General features: G+C 30.5%; 1 protein-coding gene across 1 annotated transcript in view; it reads right to left on the reverse strand.

Annotated features, from left to right (window-relative positions):
- Window positions 1-3,977: 3,977 nt before the first annotated feature.
- The window catches only part of LOC106473962 (polyadenylate-binding protein 2-A-like), a 21,497-nt gene continuing 14,419 nt past the window's right edge, over window positions 3,978-11,055 (reverse strand). The window contains exons 7-8 of the mRNA XM_013934651.2: window positions 9,923-10,044; window positions 3,978-5,957 (exon numbers count right to left, since the gene is read on the reverse strand). Of these exons, the coding sequence (XP_013790105.1) occupies window positions 5,924-5,957; window positions 9,923-10,044 (156 nt within the window). The 3' untranslated portion in view covers window positions 3,978-5,923. The remainder of the gene's footprint in view (window positions 5,958-9,922; window positions 10,045-11,055) is intronic.

Genomic DNA, 11,055 nt, shown 5'->3' on the forward strand with positions numbered 1-11,055 from the left:
CACGCCCTCTCCTTTCTAGAATTATCCTGTACTTTGGAGAATGTTCTAGTTCTGACTAGATAGAGGGTAGACTGGTATATATAAGAGGGGAAAACGTGACGCGGCAGATTGATGATTGTAATGTGTGTGTAGATAGTGAGTAACTGAACTGCAGTCGGAAGTATTGTTGACGTTCGTTGATTAGCGTTTGTTTTAACGCGATTGTTGAAGTTGAGTGTATCGGTAAAGTTATATTCGGAAAGAATAAATCAGTTTTATTAAGTAAAGAACTTGTGTCGCAAGTTTCGTCGGAACGAAGTGACGGAAAGTTAATTAACAAACGGAGACGTAACAATATTAACATTTGTTACTGACTTAAAGGTTTTTGTTAATTACTTTATCCTTTACACTTTTGTGTTTTGATTGAACATTGAAATGCAGTCTACAAACAAAAACAAATATACATGCTTATAATAACTTACGAACGAAATAATAACAAAATATAATTATATACCAACCAAACTAATTTGCTATATCCAACGCCACGAGGCTTTTCGTCCGGTAATAGACTGGCTGGAATACAATAAATATATTATTATTTGTTGTTGTTATTATATTTTATGCCAGTCCCAGACAGGAAACAGGCGTGCTCGCAGTGTTGTGCTATCTCTCCTCGGCCAGGAGAAATGAAATGTACGAAATTCTGGTAGGACAAAAACATAGTACTAGTTGAGATACTATTTAAGACATTGGTTACTTAAACAACTATTTTGGTGTAATCTAAATTAATTTTGTGAACTGCAGTGATTAGCAATTATATTTAAGTCATTAAAAATCAGAATTAGGTTTATAATTTTTAATTACTATTTAACACCAGTTGTTCATTATTATTTATATAACTTCAATTAATATTACTCATCTTTCAAAAGACATCAGTGGTGTAGTGCTAAATTTTATTGTACCGGAATCCTGCCATAATTTATCAGACGTGTGACGTCAACATCAGGGTAATATCTTGTATTCAAAACTTAATTTCCATTTTAAATTTAAAAAAAAATAAGTGCAACAATTATTATTTGAGACTACTTAAATAAGTACCAAACTGAATATGCATATATTACCGAAATAAAACACGCAATTAACTCCCCATAAATTAAGCAGTAAAGGGGGAAAATGTGCGCCGTATAAAAATGACTAATATTACTGTTTCTAACTCCATTACAATATTGACTTTTACAATGCTTTGCACTCCTGTCCCACCTGCATAAAAAGTTGTGAAAAAAATACACTAGTTCGTTGTATATTATATAAATAACTTTTAAAATGTTTACGTTTTAGACACACAGCATAACTGTAAAATGTATTTTGATAATTATATTTGCGTGTCTTAAAAACCACGTGATTCAGTATGAGAAAAATATTTCACAGTTTTAATGCTCAACATCTGCCCTTGAGCCGGGGTGGTCATATGGAACTTTTCCACTTGATCAGTGAACACAGGAATCGCAAACACCCAATGTGTTTGGTTCCGTAGCACACTTAATATCGGATGTAAGCTGGATGATTTATTTTCACATATAATTTTAGTTTTTGAAGGAATGGGGCTAAGCTCAAAGTACAGGTGCTTTGACAGCACTACAACCCGGAATAGATAACCCTATACATTTGGTTTTCATACAGTAAGTAATAATGTTTCATGAACATAGAGGTTAAAAAACAAAAACACCGGTCAGGATGATTATATATATATATTGAAGGTTTATAATGTATTGCTAAGCCTTACCAAAGATAACATTTTCATGGTACCTTTGTTACTTATCTACAAAACCTACATAATATAGCTTGGTTGTAAAATTACGTTCCGGACAATAACTTCTTAATTTGTTTACACATATATATCACAGTATTTTAAAAGCAGTGATATATGTTCTTAGAATTACTTAAGATTTATTGTTTCTTCCAATATGTGATTATGATTTTTTTACACAAATATTATCAAAATTCAATTAAACATATATTTATTTTCAATTGTAAACTTATGCTGAATGAATTTGGTGCTAGTGTTTATGCAGGGTATCCTTTTTGGTAAACTTTACTCAATTCCTACTGTGTTACTTGATTTTTTCTTGCTACAATTAATTCTAAGAATCTATTTTTTTATTCAAGTTAGAATAAGTCATACTTTATCAATATAAATTGCTTCACAAAATAGGTAGTTTTATTTATACCTTTACTGCAGAACTATTATACAACACAAACTATATATTCACGCGCCCGAAAGCAAAAAACATTTAGTTGTTTACATCCTGTATTGATCTTGTTGAAACCTTTACCTCCAATTTATTTATAAATAATGGCCAATTTAACACTTTCTTAATAGCGGCGTTCATAAACATATCCACAACCGAGTTCACATAATACAGAAATGGTAGTTGGGATATATTTACTTATAGTAAATACAGTGTTCTTTCCGAGAACGTCTAACTTATTTTATTATATAAAGCAACGTTCAAATCTAAGTAGAAATGAAATAAAACTGACATTCCAATTTCATTTAAAAATACCTCTCAATTTAACTAATCGTTTTCTATTTTGTTAATGCTCATTCATTTATTTTGGAGTGTAGTGACACATGATACATCTTTTGAAGTAACATGATCCTATTTATTTTTACCTTAAAGATGAAAAATTTGCTTCTTATATTTGGAATAAACTTTTGTTGAAAACCATTGTTAAAAATGGTGAATCAAACTATAACAGAACTTATCTATTTTCAAGATATATTCCATAATGTATTATTAAACTAAAATGACTTTTCTCAACCTTGCATGTATCTATTTTAAGAAACCCAAACTAAGAAACGTTCTTTAATCCATCAAGAGGTAACAGGCATGAAGTCCAAACAGTGCATGTTTTAGATAGGATTTATCCGGACTGTCTTTTATGCCATATACTAGTAAAAGAATTCATCATGTGAACCAGTTAAACTACTAAAATATATCAATAAACACACAAGACTCTGAACTATCCAGGAATTATTTTCAATAGGACCTCTTGTTGAAGACAATTTTGTTACTTTTACAGGGAGGAGCTCTTGCATTAATTAGTTACCCCCATCAAAGAACAAAAAGCACTTTCCTCTTTGTAGTTTATTAAATACAACGTACATTTTAACAGGTTCTAAAAGTTGGCTTCATGTTACCCTGTTTACCACCTCTGTCAGATACATTTTATCTACTTAGTGCATGAGGTCATCAGTCATACTCCATTCAATCCATATGTTTGTTTCATCAGTGACAATTGTATCCCATCAATGTTTCCAGTATGTGCAGTTATCAAACAATTAATACTAAAGAATTGCCTTTTTTTTAAAGTATCTGTCAATGCATCACCTTCAGCAGTAAGCAATTCTCCAAGATCCATTCTTAATGCATTTTTCTAGTTTAATAATATTGCCCATTTCCTTTTAGTACTACTGCCTTTTTTATTTTTAATATACTCAGATTTTTTCTCTAATGCTATTTAACTTATTTTCGCCAACCCTATGTTTACCATTATTTTCACTACAAGGTTCTTTGAAAACATTTGATGGTTCTCATTTGCATGTGTTTTTGGACAGTTTTCTCCAGGGAGAAAGACAATGCTTGTATATTTATTATACGGTGGATTAAGTCCTAACTATGAAACTGATAATCTTCTGTGCCAACTTTAAAACTATAACTATCCAAATATTCAGAAAAAGTTACGATTAATTTTTTAACTGAAGGATGTAATCATTAATAATGTTTTTGAAAAGTAGAATAAAATTACTTGTATGTTTAAGTGTGGTTTATCTTCAAACAGTTATCAAACAATTAATCCCAAAAAGTTGATTTTCTTAAGTACCATTTTGTACCAAAAATTAAATTTACTTCAATTTCATATGATTGCCAAACTGTGGGAACAACCTACTATAACTTCACATTAAATTATGTCACAAATTACAAAAGAACACACTAGATACATGAAAATTTTTATTTTTTTCCTGAAAATCTTACACGTAGAAAGCCGGAGAGCTTGAAGGACAAGCCATCAATAGCTCTGACTTCAAAGTCTGTAGAAACCTGGAATAAAGCCTCTGGAGATAAAATGGAAAAACAAACAAGACAAGACAGAATATAAGTTAAAAGGAGAGCTAAACAAGGTGAATCACACCAACGAACATAATTTCAAGACAAGGCCTTAAGATTAAGTAGAATGTATATAAAAAAACTAACACTTATAGGTAACATTCACTGGATTAATTTGCACTTACTACAGGTAATTTCAAATGCAATATCAAAAAACTTCTCAGAGCTATTGAAACAAGACCCTTCCAAACAATAATTCTGTACACTTAACAGCTACAGAGGTTACTTAAAGTTTTATACAGCAATAACTGTTTGTAAAACTAGATGAAAACATTAAATAGAACTTATTTACCTATCCCAGATCCACACCAGTACAATATTTTAATACTTTTTCTTTAATGGTTACACAATTTCTAGCAATTTAGCAATGTAAGAAACCTTCACAAATCTAACCACTATTCAGTCCTTGGTTTAACCTAGACACATTTCTCAGTAAAAACACTCAATATGTTTTTATCCTGATCACTTAAATGCCAGCTTAAATCTAATGGCCTAAACTTTAGCAAGAAAACCTAATACTTGAAGAAACAAACTTCATTCTTAAGGGAAAGGCTGAAATCTAGCACTCTTCCAGGCTTTGATTGTGCCTTCCAAAATTAAAACTATGCCACTAAATGTGTTTATCATTATTATTTATAATGAACTACAATCTAATTTTAAACATGGTCTAAACCTTGCTAACATTTTTTGTATAAATTTTACCAAATTTGAGATTGAATAAAAATATTGAAATTATACCTTATGTTAACATAGGGGAGAAAATTATAAAAAAATTAGTTATTAAAGTTGCACTAATTTTAGATTTATCAACTTAATAAAGTGGGGAAAAAAAAATAACGATTTTCCTTGCTTTCAGGACTATAGATCACAAATCAAGAATGAAATATGAAAGTATATACAGTGTCTGCAGTCTCACAGAGCTTACTTTTACTCAAATGATTCGCATCATTGTAAAATCCAATACAAATTGTTTTAGAAGTATGATTTTTTTCCACTGTACATTTTCTAGTTGGTAACTTCTAACTGGCTGATGGACAAAATATGGCACTTACACAAGACACACTCAGAACAGTTACCAATGTGATTTTAAATAACTTTCTATTCTACACGTAGTTTCTTCTAAATTAATAGGGTTAGTGATCAGGTAGGGTATATGTAATGATTTTTTTTGTCTGTAAAATTTGTGTACCCTATATTTCTTATCTTGTATAAATGACTACATCAAGAAAAACAGAGAATACATACGATGGAAATTAAATACTTGGTCAAGGAGTAACATGATACAAAATCTTTTCCCCCCCACGACAACATTCTTCAATAATCTTAAAAACAACGTGTTTGAAACATACAATTAATTAAGGATGCATAAACCCCTAATGAACAATTGAAAATTTACAAATCTTCATATTCATCATTTCTTTTTCAGTACGAACAGGAAAATGAGGTATGCCACAGTATACTTTGATGAGCAGTTTTACCTCATACAAAATAATAAAAAGTTATGCAGTATTTATAAAATTTTACCAATAAAAACAAGCTGAAAAACCCAATTTTCCTTAATTTGTTTTTCTTTTGAACAACAAGAGATTTCCAATTTAATGAATACATTTCTTAGTCAAACCCATGACTGTGCCTGCCCACCAATTTCAGTCTATGAAACAAGCTTACATCTCTGGCCTGTGAACATCCTTAAAATACCAAGGGCAGTTTTACCTCAATAAAACTATACCAATGAAAAATTTAGCCTGTTACAAGACCTTATCTCAGGGATAACCTCAGTACGGAGAAAAGAACCATGCTCGTCTGCTTCTGAAACAAAGAAATATTTTCATTACACTTCATATCCTGCAGTCAAAAAGTCATAATAGCTGAAAACCCAGTAAAACAATAAGCAACAACATTAAGCATAATATTGGCAGTCAAAGGTCTTAAACTTAAAACCATGCTTGTTCAGCAGTCTACATTTTGTTATCTATATTTTCAAAGTCTAATAATAATTTATAAATTATACTATTCTGAATATATTCATTAAACAATATTGGAAAAGTGATATTTTAGCATTATATAATGCTTATCTAGTTTACTTCATAAGTGAAAAATTCTCTCTTTCTGTTGTATCTATAAGCATATGAGCTATAAATACCACACTTCTAGCTTTCTTTAAAGTTTTTGCTGGCTCCTAAGGATATACTCATTTTTCCCAATCTGTTAACTTAATATGCATTTCACGTTCGTGTGCCTTCTCTTTGTTCCACCACAAATAGATTGTTAGCTTTAAAACGAATATAGCCTAAAGCTAATAACCACCAGAAAAGGAAAAATTACAAGTTTTAACCTTTTCAGCACAAGCATCAATCCACCAGGCATGTCATGATGTTTTACAGTTACATTAAAATTCAACTGAACAGCTTTATTTTCAATGTTTGTCAATAAATTGGCATTAAAATGTAGATAATAAGCTTTGAATTATAAACTAAGTTTTAATTTCTTAATTTGAAATGGAAATATTAAAAACAAATTCTCAATCTTCATTCATGTTGTCATGTAACTTGCATGTTCTCTCAATTCTTCCTTTTAGTTTATATAAATTCAATAATACAATTTCTAGTGTATATAAACATAAGCTATAAATAATAAAGTCAAATATGCAATATTAATATCTTGGCTTCCACGTTTGCTGAGATATCAATATGATTTTCCAACATACAACAGAAGCCCTGCCCATCTATCCCGAACTTCAAGGCAGTTTTCAAAACCACATGTTCTTATCTGATGTACACTTACAACCAACCAGAAAGAATTTATTTACGCTAGTAACCATCCTTTTGAATTTGGCAGAAACAGATGTTAGTTAAGAGAAAGTGTGTATATGCAGTTGTTGCTTATAACAGTAATGAAGTTTATTAACCCTGTCTGTGGGTTAGTTGAAAAGCCAGATAAGTTAAAAGTAATTTTGGGGCATTTTATTTTAGTGTTTGATATATTTTTGTGTTCTAAAATGCATATCTGAAATGTTTAAAAATGTAATTTTTTTCCCTCTAAATAATCAACTCAGAGATGTGCGTGTGGAAGAGGGAGGGGGGGACTATGCCTATTTAGCTATGCATTTGAGTGAACTATTTCATGCCAAGCAGTACACCACTGTACAAAATCTGCCAAGATGTGTTGGCTTTCAAGGAAGAGTAAACTGCCTATTTTGTACAAGCCAGGCAACAAAACTATAATATTAATGCGAGAAGGTTAACAGTTAAATATTGTGATTGTCATTAATTGAATATCTGGCAACAAATGATGCATTAAAAGAAAAATTAAGTTCACTTTAAATTGCTGATTTAGCTACAGATAGTGTTGGGGTAGAAAAAATAACAGATAAAATATGAAGTTTTATAAAAAATTCATTTAAGTTATAGAGGTTATTCAAACAAAATATGAAAAGAAGTATGTTTGATCTTAGCATGAAAACCACCTTTCACTAAAACTCACTCGCTAAAGGTTTTGTATATTCACAGACAAAACATTAGTAAAAAATCTGATTTTTTGTTTACAACCTATTCATCATGTTCACTGAAAGCTTTCCAAGTTTCATAAAGATACACTTAATACATTCAGTTACATTATGTATAGTTTCATGATGGTTATAAGATTAGTCAAATTGCATTTGCCTGTACACATAGTTAACTCTATAACTGAGAATACAATAAAACAATGTACAAATTAATCAGGCTCTTGAAAATGTTTTCTGTGGTCAATTGAAGCATTTGCTAAAGTTACAAATACTTAAAGTTTTGAAAATTGAATTTTTATATGTGCTCATACATACATGTAAGACGAGAAAAAAAAAGACACCCACAGTGGTAGAAGCATAATAGGAACTTAATGAAGTGACCAAAGAGTGACAGGAAAGGCACTAAGTAAAATACAAGCGTTGATTGAAAATGCATTCCGAGCTGTAATACCAGACTTGGAAACCAGTAGTTCTTATTAGCTCTAAACAGATGCAATCACAGTAGCAAAAAGCAATGAATACAGAGCTTTGATGGGAAGCAACAAGAATATATGTGAAATGACTGAGATTAAACAGCTTAGCATACCAACCAATTAAAATAGTTATGGTTTTGGTTTAGCAAAAAGTCATGAATGTACCAATTAAGTGAAGGAACTACCTGCAAAATAGCTGTACAGCACTTTTTGAGAAATCAGACGAACACAAGAGAATGTATATAAAATGTTGTGTTTTTTGGTCCAGAGAAGAGATCCCTTGGTCCAGAGCTGCTAAGAGACCTGCTGCCCAAATATGGATGTACTTCAAAGTATTGAAAACATTCATTGCACAAAGTCTTTGTAAGTAATTATTATTGCTTCTATCCAGTCTAACAACGTATCTAATAAGTATTATACATATCCGGAAAAGAACAGTAATAAGAGATACAACTCTGTCACAGATTTAGCAAAACTAACAGAAGTAATAGAGCTGTTGAAAGAAATTTTCAAAGAAGTTTTAACTGAATTGGCTAAACATAACTGTCTGAATGCACATCTAGTGTTCACCTAATTGATAATTTGTTTGTTATAGTATCTATGTTGATGAATCTTGTAGAAGGTTTGACCAATGAGTAGTTAACCATCCAGAATGAAGAACTTGGCAACTATGATATAGAATTATTTCATGACAGTTTTGGCCCTATTGATGTTGAAGAACATTTGAACATTTTTAATTAAACTTCTATATTATATTTCAATAACTAGTCTCTGATTGAATTCTTTATTCCAAGCATAAACTTCCTTGAGTTGGTGGCTTGTGTGTTTAATCCACAACTGCATGACATGGTAACAAATAAATCTATTTGTAACTTGTGTGAAGTCAACCCAACAACTACACCTACTGGCCAACTGTTACACAATGGTGCTGACGTAATCCCAAGACTAAGTTTAGACTACTTCCATAACATTTAAGACTATTTCTATTATATTTTCTGATAATGTTCATTGCTGATAATGTTTGTATTATGTCCATCAGGTAGTTACAGGAATATTCTTTTGTAAGACAGTAAGTATATTTAGGTTTAGAGAGTATGGTAATCTAAGCCTGTGACATCAAGCTATTAAGACAACACAAATACTTTATATAGAACACGTTAAATTTACTGTACTAAAACAATGCACATATAATAAAAGGACTTTTTACTTATAGAAAATACATCAACTTTTAGATGTAAAATTATCTTAATCAAAAATACTGTTGGCAAGTTACAATGGTTGACAAAGGTAAGATTAGATTATTTTGAAAAGTGAAGCCACTGGTCACTTATAAATGTTTGTCAGTCTTACAGAATTTCCATGATTTGTAATAGGAAGTTAACTGTTTCAGTCAGCAGAATAACGTATTAAAAGAAATATATATTAATAAATATCAAACAAGTTAAAATTGATTAGATATAAAAAAATGGAGCTTTCTGATGAACAGTAAAAAAGTAATTGACGAAAGGAAGTATTTATTGTTTTTCAAGTGTTTCAAAACACAATTGTTAAATTCACAAATTAAAAACACTATAGAAATATCAAATCAGATTTTATGAATTTTCTCATGCAATTTGGTTATGTATTTGCACTCTAAAACATAAAAAACTGGAATATGGTTTTTAAAGCTCCTACAGACTGAAACTTGTTAAAAGATAACAGATTTTTTAAAATGCTACTTAAACACACCAGCTGCAGTACAATAATTTCACATGAATTAACAATGTATCACTCTTCTTCCATCTTTATAAACTTACCTAAAAGACCTTCTTACTGGCCTATATCCATAATAAGGATTCCGACTTCCCCTACGAAATCTACCTCTAGGGACTCTATTAGTTGTACTGATTCCTGGTCGATTTGTTCTTTTTACCATTACCTTAAACAGAGTACCAAGCTTCAATGTACAAAATTTCACATCAATTCCAAAACAGTTTAGTAACTTTTGAATGACCTTACAATAAACTAATGTTATCTTGCATAAACTTTTATTTAATGAAGTAGTACTGTACCTCTCAAATCATAAGTAATCAACTATAACAAGACATAAAGGAAGAATTTTAATTTCTAACCCTATCACGACAACACAGGACATCTGAAGTATCAAGTGGATAACTTCTTAACAAATTTCAAAAATGTAGTAAAACAATAATTCTAACTTGATTTCAACAGTTTCGAGGTTAAATTAATTTAGAGTTAATATCTTATTATGCAATATTTATTTAGTGTAACCTGTAAACTGAGGGTGGAGAGTACAGCTCTTACTTCTGTCAAGTTCCAAAGTGTAAATGATAGATTTATATGTATGTAAAAAAACATTTCTGCTTATCTCAAAGTCCATGTTTATACTTTCTAATAAATCATCATCCCTTCAAGATACATTATCTCAACAGTTAATAATGAAGTTCAGATTTCAAAACTGCTAGAGCCAATTGCTAAATACCATAAGACATGGCAGATTATAAGTAAGGAACATCACTTTTAGAGTAAATAAAATAATCTGTGGTTTATCGAGCTATTGATTATTAAGCGTCTGTAAGGGTAAACAAGTTTATAACTTAAGAATATACCACAGACTCGAGCATTTTTTGGTTAAACTGTGTATCTGTGAAATCAATAAATATGTTTCTATATTAATACATCATGTAAGCTTAGTTTTAGAACACAGCAGCCAATAGGAAACAATCCACTGACTCAAATTCTTATTTATTGCACACTATTAAGTTTATTGTATTCAAATAACTCACACAAGTAAAGTAACTTACTTACTGAAAACAAAATACACTTAGATATAAATTGACAGTGACCCCATTTTAAAAGATGACGCCTTAGTTCATCAATAGATTTGTTTGTTTTGGAATTTCGCGCAAAGCTACACGAGGGCTATCTG

The sequence above is a fragment of the Limulus polyphemus genome, unplaced genomic scaffold, assembly GCF_000517525.1.
Source record: "Limulus polyphemus unplaced genomic scaffold, Limulus_polyphemus-2.1.2 Scaffold6680, whole genome shotgun sequence".
In the NCBI taxonomy this organism is placed as follows: Eukaryota; Metazoa; Arthropoda; class Merostomata; order Xiphosura; family Limulidae; genus Limulus; species Limulus polyphemus.